General features: G+C 39.4%; 1 protein-coding gene across 1 annotated transcript; it reads right to left on the bottom strand.

The window, feature by feature from the left end:
• Positions 1 to 3,405: 3,405 nt before the first annotated feature.
• On the bottom strand, positions 3,406 to 4,668 carry LOC120045647 (D(1C) dopamine receptor-like). Its single transcript, XM_038990564.1, has one exon. It carries the CDS (start codon positions 4,666 to 4,668, stop codon positions 3,406 to 3,408), a length of 1,263 nt encoding a protein of 420 aa, XP_038846492.1.
• Positions 4,669 to 18,345: the final 13,677 nt, after the last annotated feature.

The raw sequence follows: 18,345 nt of genomic DNA, 5'->3' as shown, positions 1-18,345 counted from the left end.
TAAATGACTAAAATGTTTTTTTTTTAAATGTAAAATGTCTTTGGACTTCATGGTACAGTTTCTGCTCTGACATGCACTGTCAATTGTGGGACAATATATAGACAGTTGTGTTTATTTCTAAATCATGTCCAAAATATGTAATCGGCCACAGGTGGACTCCAATCAAGTTGTAGTGACATCTTAAGGATGAATTTGGAGTGGCATAGCAAAAGGGTGTGAATACTTATGTTACTGAGACATTTCTGTACTTCATATTCAATAAATGTTCTAACATTTTTAAAAGCACGTTTTCACTTTGTCATTGTGTGGCACTGTGTGTAGATGGGTGGGAAAAAATATGGAATATGTCAAGTGGTATGAATATTTTCTGAACGCACTGTGTGGGTGTGTGTGTGTGTGTGCGTACACGTTTATTTGTGCTCATGCGTGTGGGTATACAGTGTATGCTCAAGTATACTTGTTTGACCTATGTATTTTCAATATAACTCATTTCCTTTTATGCAGGCATTTATCAGAAGCTGGTTCTCTTTTGCCTAAAAGTTAATTTCCCATATTCTTCAATAGTATTTCAAACAAAAACATTTTATCATTTAAAATTCTATATTTTGATCAAGTCACTGCATGTATGAGTCCAAGCTCAAATGTTAAACTGCAAAATTGTAAAAAATAATTACGGTCTTTGAAATGTCTCTTTAAATATCTGCAGCCATTTGGAAAACTAAATGAAGGGTAGGTGATGAGGATAATGTCATATCAATATGCTGAAATATCATCACTAATAACACGAGATGACAGCATGACGTTACAGCAGCTGGCTTGTGTATGAAACACACCTGTGTGTACACTACACTCCACACACCTGCCATGCGGTTCACCAGGTCACATCTCTCAGTGTCCAGAGACTCCTACTCTGTTTTTCAACCCTTTGTCCATTGAAGATGAAAGGGGCACTTGAAAAATATGGCTTGGTTGTAGATCCAAAAGGACCATTCAAATAGGGGAAAACTTAGGTGTTGATATTAGGCCAGTAATAACCACTACAAAATGTCTGTCCAGAACAATGAATAGTCAGAATGTCCAGGTAAGGGGGTTTAATTGACAGGAAGGATCCCCCCCCCCCCCCCCCCCACACACACACACATGGACATCAATGTACTGTAGATAGTGGTTCTAAAAGGGTGGAAAATAAAAGGACATATTATAGTACACAATAATACGTAAAAGGGGTAAAGCTATATACAGATACACCTTGACTTTACTGAATGATAATGCAGCACATGAATATGAATGACAATAGCAGGATAAAGCTGCAGTCTTTACTGCTACATAATACAGATCCAATATGCTCTGACTGTAAAGTATAATGTGGCCCGAGAGTACACATGACCACCGCATGGTGCGAAAACTGTCACTAAACCAAGTAATGGTGGACAGAGTAAGAGGCTCACCAAACCGACTCAACATGCTACACTTGGCTAATAAGCTGCTGCAATAGAGAGCAGGCTGTACAGTACAACAAACTCTGCATAGAATGTAACTACTATAACAAAGCTATTACTATTGTACGTATAAGCATAATGTAACTGAAAAGCACTGTGTTCATGACACAGTGAAAAGGTAACCAGTGAGCCTGGCTAACTGGCTACTTAGCTAGCAATGACAGTGCACATAGGTATTTTACAAAATTCTATACAAACACCCAAACTTTATCCCCGCAAATCACTACCTGGAGGCGGGACTTACAACAAGCAAGTGATAGAGAATGTCTCTTATTGGTAAGAAACATACAGGTGATTGACTGAGGTGCTGTTGGGAATTCTAACTAAAGGGACAAACTAAGAGTGCATAGAATGAGTAACTGTGTGGCCAATTTTACAGCACTGGTGTAATTTGGTGACTCTGACAGTAATTTTTTTAACAGATGTGAAGGGAAATGTATTCATTTTGGAATAGTAGACTATATTTTGTATTTAACCTGGAAAGTCAGTTAAGAACAAATTCTTATTTACAATGACAGCCTACCCCGGCCAAACCCAGACGATGCTGGGCCAATTGTGCGCTGCCCTTTGGGACTCCCAATTATGGCCGGACGTGATACAGCCTGGAATTGAAACGGGGACTGTAGTGACACCTCTTGCACTGAGATGCAGTGCTTTAGACCGCTGCGGCACTCGGGAGCCCTATAACATAATGCCTATAATATACAGCCCTAAATCTTAGACACCCTTCCCATTTATTCAAATTTGATTCATGGGGCGAAATGGCTTTGATGGGAGATATTTTAGATGTTGAATATTTAATCATGTTCTAAAGCTGATTTTGAAAACATTTGGGGCCTTGGGATTTTGGGCCAGGGCTCATTTTACTATTTTATATCTGCCAACACCGCAGAGCAGCATTGGAGAATATAATCATCCTAAAATAAAAATAGATGCAATTATCAGAGGGGAAGATGTGGTTCTGTTACCATGGGTTACATGGTGTTGTCAGGGACTATGCAGAAGACAGTTGCAAACGATTATAGTGAAGCTTTGGCAAGAACATAATCAGGTCTACATATTTTTCTAGCTATATTCATTCACAAATGGTTGAGTATATTTTTTAATTTAAATGTTCTTTGTAAAGTGTGTTGAGACATTGTGAAATGCACTTTAAATAAATGATGACTTAACTTGAGTAAGAGGTGGCAAAAGATTTCCACAGCTATTTTCACAAAACAATGTCGTTATGGTTCCATTATTATATACTGTATCTGATTAAACATATCAACTTATACCATAATAATTACCTTTTCATTAAGTATTATTTTACCATTAATGCTAATAAATGTGAAAAATAAAATGTGATTTGATTTTAAATAGATTAGTCCCATGGTGTTTGAGAGCTACTTTGCTACAGAAACACTACCACCACCATCATTGAATTAGAACAAGTATTTTGGCATGAGAAAAAAAACACTAACAAAATGTAATGATATCCTCTCATTATGCAATACACATAACATAGCTTATTCGTTCAATTGTGTCTTTTTATTTATATATTTTTTTAAATTTAACCTTTATTTAACTAGCCTCAATTATTTGAAGTGTGTGTAGTAGCAAGACTAAAACTAGGCTAACATTTCTACGTGATTTCCTTCCATTTATCAAGACACATGCCCACTATTTAAAATAATCACTGTATAAATGTATTGAACATGATCAGTGAGATAATAAAGAAATTATAACATTACGCACGGCATTATGCACGACAAAATAAGTGAATGATTTCACAATAAAATATAACTTAAATAAATACAAATAAATCAATACTTCATGGATAAATCATAGCCTACAATTGTGCAAGATTCTAATCGTGGATTTGACCAAGGATTGCATCGCACTCCATGGCTCCAGCTGAAGAAAATCACATTTCCCCATCACACTGGAATTGGACATTGGCTGGCAGAAACATGTTCTTGTGATTGCGGGATGCGATTGAGATAAGAGAAGCTTTGTCGAACAGTGGGGTTGTGTCCTCTCCCAAGTTGGGGATTGCGTTTGGATGGTGTGTAGCCATTAAGACTTGTGCGTCTTTTTGGAGCGTTGTGTCGTGGTGATAGGACACCAATTCATTGCTGAAATTAACAGCCTCCAATGTATTGCTTGAACACATTTTATTGCAGCCTAGAATAGTTGTAAAGGCTTTTCTGAAATCCGCGTTAAATGCGTAAATGACAGGGTTTAACGAAGAGTTGGCCCAACCAAACCAAACGAAAATTGTAAACGTGGTGTCGCTTACACACGGAGGGTCATAGAAAGGTACCATGCAGTTTAGGACAAAAAAAGGCAGCCAGCAAAAAACAAAAACTCCCATGATAATGGAGAGGGTCTTTAAGACTTTTGTTTCCTTTTTAAAAGCAGTTTTCAATGCGTTTTCGTGTGCGCAAACGTTTGGGTGTTGGTTATTTTGCGCTTGTTCCACAGCTCTCTCCAATGAGGATATCCTCCGTATCTGTGTTTGCGCAATACGGAAAATCCTCGTGTAGGTGGCAACCATGATGACAACTGGGATGTAGAAACTGATCAGTGATGTGAAAATAGCATAGGTCTTGTTCAAGTTTGCTATGCAGTTCTCGGAGTGGTTGCTAACGTTTCCCGCTGATGTCTCCTCCTCGGCCACGTGCCAGTTCAGTTGGACAGGTATGAAGGATATGAGAATTGACAGCGTCCACGCCACTCCAATCATGATAAATGCAACTCTGTGGGTCATTTTCCGTTCATATCTAAAAGGACTTGCTATAGCCCAGTATCTGTCCACGCTTATGATACACAGATTAAGAATTGATGCCGTCGAGCACATTATGTCAAAAGCTATCCATATGCCACAAAATCTGCCAAACAGCCAGGTGCCAGTCACCTCAGATATTGCCTCCCATGGCATCACGAGGACAGCAACGAAGAGGTCAGACACCGCCAGAGAAATCACGAAAAAGTTGGTTACCTTGGACCGGAGGTGCCTGAATTTAACGACTGCGGCGCACACGAGCGTGTTCCCCAGCAGTGTCAACACAATGAGGACAAACAAAATGCATCCAATTAGCGTCCGCACAGCATTCCCGCCGGTCTCGGCTTCTGTGGCGTAAGATTCCGACAGAACTTGCGTTTCATTTCCAGTATAGTTTTCCATTTGCACTTTTCTGTCTTTGGGTAAAAACGCCTCGATTTCACATTTAACCAAGTATTATTCAGTCTATATTCTCATGTAGGTTTCTCTGACTGCTTCCAACCCGTAGCAATTCAACTGGTCTCAGTACTCAGTAGGCTACAAAAAAACCGTGCTGTCCGATGATTCTCTCTCGCGACAGGCTATGACTCATAGCAGGTGAGACAATTATGTCTATGGTCTATCTATGGATAGACATCTTAGTGAGTGGTCTAGCCCAATGTCAGCGGCAGTGGTCCACTCATCCAGTTTGTTATAGGCTAAATTAGAATCTTCCAAAAAGAGCTTCAGTGATGGGGATGAATTAAGAATATAGTAATTAGCCTATGCCTATATGCATGTTGAAATAATAGGCTACCATAAATTATATTTTGAAATTAGTATGCTTGTGACTACAGTATTTTAGCCTATGCTAGACATATGTAAGGATTATGCAAGAAATATAAGTATTTTATGTTTGTAATCAATATTTTAAGTAGGGTTGCTACACACCTGTTTGTGCATGGCCATTAGGTTCCTGTCAAAACATATTTAATAATCTGGTTTCTAGATTATATCTGTTTACAACTTCTTTGGAACTCTACATGACCCCAAGGCCTAAAGTTAGTATCTGTGTAATTCATACCATCTCAAATTTAAAATCGCATTGTTTTCATCAACTGGCTGCTTGGCTCAGGGTCATTTTAACACTGTGTTACAATTGTCCACAACCCTAGAAACCATGACAAAGTCTCATGTGCCTAGCAAGAGACAACAACAGTGAAGTAAATTATGTCAATGTTTACCCAAAACATAGGCCTAGTGATGAAATTGATGCTAGTTTAAATTATTGTAGATTAAGGCTCAGGACAGTAGGCTAGCCTATAAGAACAATGCAGCCAGTGGAAAAAGTTACTTTCACAAAAAAACAAATACAGTATTTACCCATAAAACGTGTGAATAGTGCAATTTTTGGCAGAAACTTTTCATAACCTTTCAGAAATGCCAAGATGATCAAATATTGTTTACCCAGTAAACACGCACACCTTTGGCCGACATATCAAAATACATAGGGTATATGTAGTTTGGAGTGTTTGCAAATTGGAAAATGTTCCTGAGACATCAGAATAGAATGTTGATGTCTGGCCAACATATAAACGATGTAAAACTAAATAATTTATTCTAAATTGCCTACAAGACATAATGAGCAAATTACATCTAAACTGCATCTTACCGATTTATCCTGTATACATCGTGCCTACTTGCGAAGACAAAGCTGGGCTATACTAGCCCATGTTAGCTAGATAGGTAAATTAGGCTAACCAGCTATCTATATCTTGTAGTTACTGTATATGGCCAGATTACATGCCCAAGGGCCTGACCCTCGGGGACTGCCATTAATTTTGTTGAGTCACCAGGGGTCGGACTGGGACCATAAATCGTCCCTGGCTTTTCTAAAGCGAGAAACAGACCTTACGCAAACAGAGCGCAACGGAGTATCTGAATGCAGATTTACTTCACAAAATGTGTGGCTCCATGTAGAACATAAGCCTACCTACACTGCGGGGGCAGTGTTGATTAGTATGAAGTTTTATATTTTACCACCAAACTTGATTTGGTTGAAAATGGAGCAAAGTTAGCGCAAAGTTGCTTCACAAAAGAACGAACTCTGCATATATCAATTGGGTCATTGTCACCAATCAACTTCAAAATCACTTCAACTTCAAGAATGCTCTGTCTTGGATTAGCTTGGCATTAAATAAGTAGCATATTTTGCATTGATAACCAAGTATAATCTCAGCGACTGTTCAAACAATAAACCAAACAACATTGTAGGCTTTTTAACCTCCCCCGTCCCCCCCGTCCCCCGTCCCCCGGAGTCGATTGACACCACTCAACATTTAAAAAATCCCCACATCAAAATTAAGATAGAGATATCCACCTATGTTGGCTTTCCACATCTGCAATGGAAAGTGGCAGATCTACAGTGCTGTTTGTCAGACCAGGAGACATCCCAAAATTCGGTCTTGTCAAGAATATATCTATAGCTTCTGAAAAGTTTAGCCTAGAAACTACACTGAACAAAAAATATAAACGCAGCATGCAACAATTTCAAAGATTTTACTGAGTTCCAGTTCAGTCAGTCAATTGAAAAAAAATAATTAGGCCCTAATCTATGGATTTCACATGACTGGGATTAATGATATTCATCTGTTGGTCACAGAAACCTTTTTAAAAAGTAGGGACGTGGTTTACATGCAGCAAGACACATCTCCTTCGCATAAAGTTGATCAGGCTGTTGATTGTGGCCTGTGGAATGTTGTACCACTTCTCTTTAATAGCTGTGTGAAGTTGCTGGATATTGGCGGGAACTGGAACACATGGTTCAACTGTAGTCTCTTTCATATGGCTAATTATCTTTATGGAGTCAGATAAACATTTTAATAGGCTAATTGCTTAGTCTTATTACGAGTTGGACGTAAGGTATTTCTAATATCATATATACTGTATATTCACATATTGAATATTTACTACACTACAATGTCACTTTGTATCCAATATCTGACTTTTGGTTTTAGCAGAGGAAGAGGAAGAGAGAGGCCCAACTCTGCGGAAACTCTGTCTCCCTCCAGCAGGTGGCGGTGTTTCGCCCACCAACCAAGGAATTTTTGTATGTAGGCCAATAAGAGAGTGTAGAATTTGGTTATCAAAAAAATGTATGGCTTATTTGCTACGTGTGGTTTATTTGATTGAATATAAGTTTTGTAATGCTTAAGTTGTTACGATATAAGTAGGACGTTACATCCCTGCATCTTTGAGAAAAAAAAACTTTATATCGGAGTTGTCTCGAGATGGCTATGCATATTCATTCAAATAGGCTAGTAGCATAGCATCTCTCTCCATTGAATACAGGCAGTTGATGTTAACAACCCTCATTGAATATTCAAAAAAGGATTAGAATAATGAGATGTATCCACCAATCCAAAGAAAGTATATGTGGGACCTAGACAGCCCCCCTGCCGCTTTGTGGACAACGACTCCCATTGAAAGGGTGGAGGGACATGCATCCAGAGGCGTGTATTCATGAAAAAATGGACCAATAAAACATTTAATAAAATAATTTGTATTTTTCATCTCTCTGTGTTTCATAATTGTCCTCAAATTTGCAAGAGGCTGAATGTTCACAGGAGAAAGTATCAGAGCGAGCGAAATAGCGCCCCTCTGTCGCTCTACATGTAGGTCATTAATCTGATGCTGTCTGGTCCAAACGTGTATGACATTGTTTCCGCCAGTAGCATTGAAGGCAAGGGAACCCAGCGAGCATTTGTCCTCCCTGATCAAAAAAAGTATGAAAAATTTGCCAATCGGTGTTGAGCTAAACTGAGCGAGCTCAACTGTGAATGGTCCCTGCGCAACAACAAAAAAGTGTCAAGGGAAGCCAGTTTTGGATTTTGACGTCACTCCTATCAAATCCCATTGAGAGCATAGGTCATTAACAGAAAAACTTGAATTGTTGCATCTCATTGTGTTGTCATTGTGTTGTCCTCTGGTCCTCAGCAAGCTAGCTAGCTAAAATTTTACCTTTCCTAAATTAGCCATGGATGGAGATAGGGATTTGGACTTGTGGTTTTACTTAATTCTCCGTACTGGCCAATGATTATAACTGCGACTCTGATCCAACCATTAATTAATTCATTGTTTTGCCCCTGGCCTGAGAGGATGGAAGTTCAGTATGTAGCTAGATGTAGAAGGCTAATGTTAACTAGCTAACATTGCCCATGAATGGAAGTTAGGCTAGCGAGCAAGCATTTTAGCCAGGTAACCTGGCCAAGGACTTGATTGCTCCGTCAAGGAAGTAAATGTAACAAATAGTGGGGCAAATAGTGGCACTGCATCTCAGTGCTTGAGGCATCACTACAGACTCCCTGGTTCGAATGCAGGCTGTATCACAACCGGCCGTGATTGGGAGTCCCATAGGGCAGCGCACAATTGGCCCGGCATCATCCGGATTTGGCCGGTGTAGGCCGTCATTGTAAATAAGAATTTGTTCTTAACTGACTTGCCTAGTTAAATGAAGTTTCAATTAAAAAATCATTTTATAAACACCGAAGCAAAATGCAATTTTGATGCAGTTTCCTCAGAAAGAACCACAAACGTGCCTTTCGACGTCATCATGGTGCACGCTTCTAATCCGCAGCCCCAAATCATCCAACCATCGCCTGCATCATTTAAGTGCAACAGCTTGTGGTTGAGGCATGCCAGCCCAGTGGAAGCTGTCCCAGTGAACAGTGTAACGGACCGCAATGGTGTCCCCTCAGAATCTAATGCCAACCTCCTGTCTCCCTACCCGCCAACACTTTCTGAAAACATCAGCGACAGTCCAAACACAGAGCACAGCACGAGAGAAGGCTTAAGTGAGTGCAGTCTCCCAGCTAGGCCGCTCAGCCTCAGGACTAACCCAAACATCACAGTCTCGCTCAGCTGCGATGCCACCCCTCTCAGCCCGAAGAATGGGGACATGTTTTTCGGGGATGAGGGGGGCACTGACTCTAGAATCTCTTATGAGATCTGTCGTCGTCAAAGTGCCCCAGAGAAACTCCCCGATGGGTCGATAGCTCTGTCCTACTCTTCTAAGAAGTTTGGAATGTCATATTTTTTCACCAGGTAATATGAAAAGCATAACCATCACTGCACTTGCACACACACACTCTATCACCACCACTACAAACAACCCATTCATGCACGTGTTGGAAACACTCCTGTGTTGATGCTCCATGCAGAACGTGTGTTGTGGGTTGTAATGGATATTAGTCATGCCCCAGTTATTGTGGTAGTAAGGGATATGGCAGGCCTCACTGAACAATTAGGCCTACTTAGTCTATCTCCTCAGCGGTTAGCCTAGACTTCCGATGGCATCAACAGTGTAATTTATTGTTCATCATTAAACTGACAGACTACCTCAGTATCAACCAACTACCCTATTCTAGCAGCTGGTTATCTGTAATGACCATCATGTTTTGTAGTGAGTAGGTCCATCATGCATGATTACTGAGAGCATCCATTCAAGCACATGCAGGCCTGGTGAATGTCATTATTTATCTGGTGCATCTTTAGTTAGTTACAGTGCATGGCAGCAGACTGGAGAAAGCACTCACGAAGACTACTGATCTTCATACTGCTAATGTTGGTTTGACAGGTGGCTGGATGTGTAACTTGTGAAATAAATTAGCCAATATCATCCAACTTCTACAGATTAACAGTTTGAAGGACAAGGCAGCTGGTTCATTGTTTTTTTCCTTCAGGTCCATTAAAAGAAAAGGCTTGAAAAACAAAGAGGCTTTAAACTCAGGAAGCGTTTTAATATCAGCTAGAATAAATATAATCTGAAACCTAATTGCTGGATAAGACATCCTGTATTACACAAAATCTACCTGTAACACTATTCGCCTGTCCCTCCCTGTGTTGAATGAGATTTACTGGCCTCCAGTTTCTCTCACAGCCCAGGGTAATGTGGAGAGAATTGTAGGGTTCTCTCAGTTCTTGTCCTGCCGAAGAAATGTCCTCGATCTGTCGCTCTCTCTCTCTGCTACACCCCTGTCTACCCCACTCTTGCTCTTATGAAAGTACTGTACAATTGGAGCTGAATCAATTCTCTGCTCATTTCAGAAGTATTGCTTTTGAGTTGCTTGCAATGCCGGTGACACGCACATAGACATAGTAACGTTATTTAACATGTTTATAATCTTTTGACAGCAGTGACGGCATGTAAGACAATTTATGATATAACACAATGGATGGCTAATTCGTCATTCGTCATACTGCATTGATATTTGATATTATTTATAACATGTTACGCTTTGTTTTGATTTAGATTGAATGTTTTGCATGCCAACGGTGGTTCCATGTGCTGTGCCTAGGAATGAAGACAAAAGAGTTCAACAGAGTAAAGAACACAAACTGGAAGTGCTGTCTTTGTTGTTGAAATGTATGCTATACCCCATTCACACTGAAGAGGCTCTGAAATGTACATCAACCAGGGATAAAGAGAAAGTTAACACTGTGAAATGTTTCGTACTTATTTGAAGTAAAAGTGTCTGTTGACATGTTGGAAAAGATTAAAGGTCTACAATTTCTGTTTCATTTGTCAATATTAAATTTTTATTCATTGATTTTCTGGCCACCATTACTGTGGTTACATGTTCAGTATATGTATTGACCAGCAAATCCACTGCAGCCTACCTTGCTAGCTCACTCTCCATCCCTCCTTTGGACAATTAATAACATGACTCTCGTACTTTGCCCTTTTCCTTTATGGTTGATATTAACGATGAAAGGAGATATTATCTGTCTCTCTCCTATTGTGTACCGCTGTTAAATACTGTGGCAAAATAAACAACTGGGAAAATAAGTACTTAGAACTACCAATTATTGTAGATAAATATTAAAATAAAGGGTGAACACAACACTGGACTGAACCCCCTATTTGTCAAACTAATATTAATGTACAACAATATAGAAGAGACATGACTAAAGGTTATGCAATATGGGTGTATATCCACTGCATGCTTCTTGGGTGTGTAATTGACATGACCAAGGAGCTATTGAAATTAAAACTATGAAAAATGTACGTTACACCGCGTGATGTTACAGTACACAAACAAGAGTGTGCAATGGTAGTCAGTGTACATTCTGCACCTTGTTTGAAGTCAGTAGGTCACATGACCAAGGAGCTATTGAAATTTTGAAAAATTAATGCAAAATCTTGAAAATGGACAAACTAAAGGGTGTGCAATGTGTAGGCCCACTGAGTGGACATTCTGAACCTTGTTTGAAGTCAGTAGGTCATATGACCAAGGAGTTATTGAATTTTTATTTTATTTTAATTAATGTAAAAACATGTGAGATGAAAATGGACAAACTAAAGGGTGTGCAATATATAAGGGTAGGCAGTGTACATTCTGCACCTTGTTTGAAGTCAGTAGGTCACATGACCAAGGAGCTATTTAATTTTTTTATTTTGAAAAATTCATGCAAAAGCTTGTGAGATGAAAATGGACAAACTAAAGGGTGTGCAATATAGAATGGTATTCAGTGGACACTCTGAACCTTGTTTGAAGTCAGTAGGTTACATGACCAAGGAGCTATTGAAATTCAAATGTAAAAAAAAGTTTGTACTTTGTTTACGCTCCCTAACTAATTCAACTAGGAAAACAAAATGCTGCTCACATTTCCACGTTTATTAGCTTTGGAAAGCTAATGTCCAAATCGTGAAAATAAGACCTGTGCAATGTTGTGCGCCATTTTCCCAACATCATGACACTTATTTTGAGTCTGTGACTCAAGTGGTTTGAAAGCTAGAATATCTGTCGAATATCCAACTTGAAACTGTTTTTACCTAGGTCAATTATTGTCAGCTCGTGCTTGTGTGCATCTTCAGGCAATGGCATCAGTTGGATTTCATTAGCGGTTATCCCTTGTTGTCCTAACAGCTGACACAATTTTTGTAACTTTCACTTGCTTGACACACATTGTCAAACCTTTGTTTTGTTGTAGTGCGTAATAGTATATGGTTTCCTCTTGATTGTGTCTGATTATCTTGTCATACTTCAGCACCGGAACGTTATCAACTTTGGCTAGCATTGTGGCGCGAATTCGACAGAAGAAAAGGACATTCTAAAACCAAACAACGATTTATTCTGGAACAAGGACTCCTTGTACAAGATTCTGATGGAAGCTCAGCAAAAGTAAGAACAATTTATGATGTTATTTCGTATTTCTGTGGAAAATGTTGATTCCTATTCTCCGCCGTTTTGGTGAGCGCTGTCTCGTAATAACGCAAGCTGTATGTTATGGTAAAGTTATTTTTAAAAATCTAACACGGCGGTTGCATTAAGAACCAGTGTATCTTTCATTTGCCATACAACAAGTATTTTTATGTAAAGTTTATGATGAGTTCTTTGGTCAGATTAGGTGAGTGTCCAAAATAGCTCCGGACATTCTGGGGAAATGTTGCTACATATTCACAATGTATAACCACGGTTTGCAGCTCTAAATATGCACATTTTCGAACAAAACATAAGTGTATTGTATAACCTGATGTTATAAGACTGTCATCTGATGAAGTTGTTCAAGGTTAGTGATTAATTTTATATCTTTTGCTGGTTTTTGCGATAGCTACCTTTTGCGGTGAATAAATGCATTTGTGTGTTTGGCTATTTATGGTAAGCTAATATAATTCTATATTGTGTTTTCGCTGTAAAACACTTAAAAAAATCGGAAATATTGGCTGGATTCACAAGATGTTTATCTTTCATTTGCTGTACACCATGTATTTTTCATAAATGTTTTATGATGAGTATTTATGTATTTCACGTTGCTCTCTGTAATTATTCTGGCTGCTTCGGTGCTATTTGTGATGGTAGCTGCAATGTAAAACTATGATTTATACCTCAAATATGCACATTTTTCGAACAAAACATAAATGTATTGTATAACATGTTATAAGACTGTCATCTGATGAAGTTGTTTCTTGGTTAGTGACTAATTATATCTCTATTTGGTTGGTTTTGTGATAGCTACCTATGCGGTAGAAACATGGTGAAAATATGCGGTTGAGTCTTTGGCTATTGTGGTTAGCTAATATAAATACATATTGTGTTTTCGCTGTAAAACATTTTAAAAATCGGAAATGATGGCTGGATTCACAAGATGTTTATCTTTCATTTGCTGTATTGGACTTGTGATTTCATGAAAATTATATTATATGATATCCCTGTCCCGTTAGGCTAGGCTATGCTAGTCAGCTTTTTTGATGAGGAGGCTCCCGGATCCGGGATGGGTATCACTGAAAGGTTTTAAAGCAAATGTCCTGCAATTGTACACTTTTTGCCACGACTTATGCCATGTTAATGATATGAGTGAGACTGACTAACAAAATCAATTGGGGCCCCCTGGAGTTCAGGGCCCCTGTGCACATGCCCTTCGTGGCCGGTCGGTATTCAGACATGATAGCTGGCTGGACTAATTTACCAATCTAAAAATGATTAGCTGACATGGCTAATTGAATGACTGTCAGTGACTGACATAGCAAGAGAGAAACTGCTGATGCACAAACAAATTTAGAAATCGCACCTTGTGTATTCTACTATTCTAGCTCTCAGCAGTACGTTGAGACCCCTACTGAGTTCCTTATCTCGCTTTTGCCTGGAGCCAGCCATGTATGGATGTTACATTCATTGTCTGTCCGAGTCACGCCCCTATCTTTACAAGACTGTAGAACACACAAACAAAATAAATTCAAGAAAATTAAATTTGTTTGTATTACTTCATTAGCATCTCATCACCACAACTAATATTGGGGGAGAGCTGTGAGTGGAAAAACAAGCTCTGTGAGCCCTTTCTAAAAGCCATGAAATATGATTGACTGATAAGCCTGGTTTGAGACTTGGCCAACTACTCTCTGATGGTCAAAATTCATGCAATTTCCTACTTAAACTTGTCAAATAAAGCCTGAACTCCAACATATACACTCAGTGTACAAAACATTGGGAAAACCTTCAAAATATTGAGTTGCACCCCTTTTGCCTTCAGAACATCCTGAATTCGTCTGGGCATGGACTCTACAAGGTGTCGAAAGCGTTCCACAGGGATGTTGGCCCATGTTACGCCAATGCTTCCCACAGTTGTGTCAAGGTGGCTGGATGTCCTTTGGGTGATGGACCATTCTTGATACACACGGGAAATAGGCTTGGGTGGTATACCGTATATACGTACCATATACCGGGGTATTTGGAAAAAGCCACAGGACGGTTTTTCAATACCGTCAAAACAATTTATTTTAAGTTTAACAATACATTTGAATATATTTGTACATACTTGTTATGTTATTACCTGCAGTCAACTTGTGGAGACAAAGCAGATTGTGTTCTTAATTTCACCTGTCACATTATTTGAAATTATGAAGCTTACCGTAGTTACCCAGAACAGTTGAGCCAGTCACGTGTTTGTTTGTAAATGGCACAACGGGAAAAAGCGAGGATGTGAGCCCATAGCGTTCTATATCTATCTAGTCTCTGTTGTGCAGCGCACATGAGGTGATGAAGTTACACTTGTATGCAATTCACTACTAAATGTTTGCCATCAGATATCTTAGAATGGCCTTCTGCCAGAAGTGAAAGAGCTCTAGATGAGTTATCTTTACAGCTGCCATTTGTTCCTCATGCGTTTTCTTTTCTTATCTGCTCTTCTTCCATATGCTCCCTGTACACATGCTGCTCTTCCTTCAGAAAAGCATGCATCACAACTCTGTTCATTTGCACAATTTTCTCGTTCACTTTCGCTTGTAAATGTCCACACTAACCGAAAATGACATTCGGTAGCTACTAGCTATGCTTGTATAACTTTATGAGCTGGATTTGCCTGTCTTTGCGATTAGTTTATGTTCATTTTCACTCGTTAGCATTAGCTAACAGCATCTGTGATTTCGCTATTAGTTTGCTAATTTTGATAGCATTCTGGTAATAGATGCCCAATGGGCTTTTCTTGCATTTTTAGCGCCCCTTCTGTGCTATGCCGGTAACGCCGTAAATCCCGGTATGAGAGAAGGACAGTATGACAATATGAAAATCTGGATACCGCCCAAGCCTAACAGGAAACTTTTGAACGTGAAAAATCCATCAGCGTTGTAGCTCTTGACACACGTAAATCGGTGTGCCTGGCATCAACTACCATACCCTGTACAAAGGCCCTTAAATATTTTTTCTTGACCATTCACCCTCTGAATGGCACACATACAGTGGTGACCCGTCATTCTGGGCAGGTGGGACAGAGCTCCAACTGTTCTGAGCCCCACTTTTTTAGCTAAATACGTGTCACATATCAGTTTGCAAACAATGTAAAAATGTAAAAAATCATTGAGTTAATAAAGCTGCATCTCTTTTTTGCTTTCTTCAGTAAGGCAGCTCCAAAAATGCAGGTATTTCAGCCTAGCTCAGTGCTTTCTGTGGTGGTAGGGCAGCCAGCGGAAAATACGGAGCGTAGGGGTTGGTAATGTTCTCTAATTGCTCCGTGATTTGCTCAGTGTTCTGTCACTCATGGGGACACTACGTCACTGCCAAATCTATAGAGTTATATTAGAAGTGCCCATCCAAGAAGGCTCAAGGTCATTGGCCACAAATACTTTCTAAATCTTAACTAGCAGACATCATCACGAATCAAGTCAACAATCTACTTGCAAATCCTTAATCCTTGTCATATGAAGAGAAATAATGAAAATAAAATAAATTATAGATAAAAACGTATTGTGCTCATCGGCCAGTAAACATAAACTTTACACAACAAGTTGGAAATCGCAAATTCAACAATGAGTGGTTTGGAAGGAATCAGTGGCTATCTGCAAGCATTGCAAATCAATCACTAGCCTGCTATTCAGTGGAGAGGGTGTGTGGTCCAAATTCTGGGATTAAGGGTCTCTTTTCCAAGCTTTAAATGATAAACATTCAACATTGGCCATGCTGTCAATCCAGCATGATTCATACCGCGCTCAAAACAACTGACTTCAGTGAGTTCAAGACAACTGGGAACATCTATGGCATTGTGTTGTGTGACAAAACTGCATCTTTTAAAGTGGCATTTTATTGTCCCCAGCATAATGTGCACCTACTGTATGTAATAATCATGCTGTTTAATCAGCTACTTGATATGCCACACCTGTCCGGTGGATGGATTATCTTGCAAAGGAGAAATGCTCACTAACAGGGTTGTAAACAAATGTGTACTCAAAATTGGAGATAAATTTAAAAAATTGTGCGTATGGAAAAGTTCAGGGATATTTTATTTAATCTCATGAAACATGGGACCAACACTTTACATGTTTCGTTTATATATTTGTTCAGAATATTACAATAGTCTATCTCACGCTGAGCTAGCAACAAGCACTGTCGTTGTCAATATCATCATCCAAATAGAACTCCATCTTTTCAGATGGAATTAGTTTTTGTACCACACTGTTTCTTTGACAGTGTTAATAACAAGTGATTGATGGCTCACTGTGTCCTGCTGTCTGTGTGCACAACATGAACGGAAAAACTGGTTTGTGGCGCTGCCATCTTATGTTTGATACTGAAGTGATTATGATGGCATGGTTGGGTTGACAATGAACATTGTAATAATCTGTGTAATAATCTCTCAAGTGATTATGAGGAGGCTAGATGATTGACAGTTTCCTTGATCACTTTGTATTAAATTAGTCACACGTACTGTATCTGGCCATCCACAGCAACACTGACCTTGGGGAGGGGGAGAAGAAGTGTCTGCCTTTCTGAATTTCTTCACAATAAGGGAAGAACAAACATGGCTGGTCTGGCCCCAACTGTACCACACACTCGCTCACCCCAGCAGACACTAGAGAAAATATTTTCTCTCATATCTCTGCAGCTTCACTGATGGTCCAATTCTTCACACACCTACGGTACACAGGGCAGGATAAAAGCCTGGGAACCTCAGGGGACTGTGTGTGTGCATGAGTGTGTGTACATGTTATCATTTCATTGCTCAACACAACACTCTTTTCATATTCTCTACTTCCCTCAGATTTGTACCACCCTCTTTCACAATGTACAGTACCAGTCAAAAGTTTGGACACACCTGCCAAGAGTGTGCAAAGCTGTCATCAAGACAAAGGGTGGCTACTTTGAAGAATCTGAAATAGATAATATATTTTGATTTGTTTAACACTTTTTTGGTTACTACATGTTTTTATATGTGTTATTTCATAGTGTTGATGTCTTCACTAGTATTCTACAATGTACAAAATAGTAAAAATAAAGAAAAACCCTGGAAGGAGTAGGTGTGTCTGTCACGCCCTGACCTTAGAGAGCCTCAATTTGGTTTGGTCAGGGTGTGATTTGGGTGGGCATTCTATGTTCTGTTTTCTATGTTTTTGTATTTCTATGTTTTGGCCGGGTATGGTTCTCAATCAGGGACAGCTGTCTATCGTTATCTCTGATTGGGAATCATACTTAGGCAGCCTTTTTCCCTTCTGTCATTGTGGAAAGTTGTCTTTGTTAGGGGTACTATAGCCATTGTACGCTTCATGGTCGTTTTTGTTATTTCTTATTTTGTTGGTGACATTTTACAAAATAAAAGAAAGGGTACGCTCACCACGCTGCACCTTGGTCTCATTCCGACTACAGCTGTGACAGTGTCCAAACTTTTGACTGGTACTGTACATTTTCCCTGCAGACCCCCCCCCCCCACCCTCTTCTTGTAAATGTCCATCACGCTCTCTTCCAAGAGCCTGTTTACTAGAAAGCCCAAAGAGTCCAAGCAACAGTCCCAGGGTGGAAGTTTTTGGAAAGTTTCCTCTGAGGGAGAGCACTCCTAAAGATACTAAAGACTCCTTCACCATCCTGTAGGTTAGTTACGCTCCTCTATATCGGACTCAACAACAACCTGTTTGACTCAATCCCAACTTGTTTGAGGTCTTCCCATAGAAATTAATGAAGATAAGGATATACTGTGCATTTGGAAAGTATTCAGACCCCTTCACTTTATCCACATTTTGTTACGTTACAGCCTTATTCTAAAATAGATTAAATAAAAAATGTCCACATCAATCTACACACAATACCCCATAATGACAAAGCGAAAACAGGTTTTTAG

The sequence above is a fragment of the Salvelinus namaycush genome, chromosome 4 (genome assembly GCF_016432855.1).
Source record: "Salvelinus namaycush isolate Seneca chromosome 4, SaNama_1.0, whole genome shotgun sequence".
Classification (NCBI taxonomy): domain Eukaryota; kingdom Metazoa; phylum Chordata; class Actinopteri; order Salmoniformes; family Salmonidae; genus Salvelinus; species Salvelinus namaycush.
This window is presented reverse-complemented; position numbering and strand designations above follow the sequence as displayed.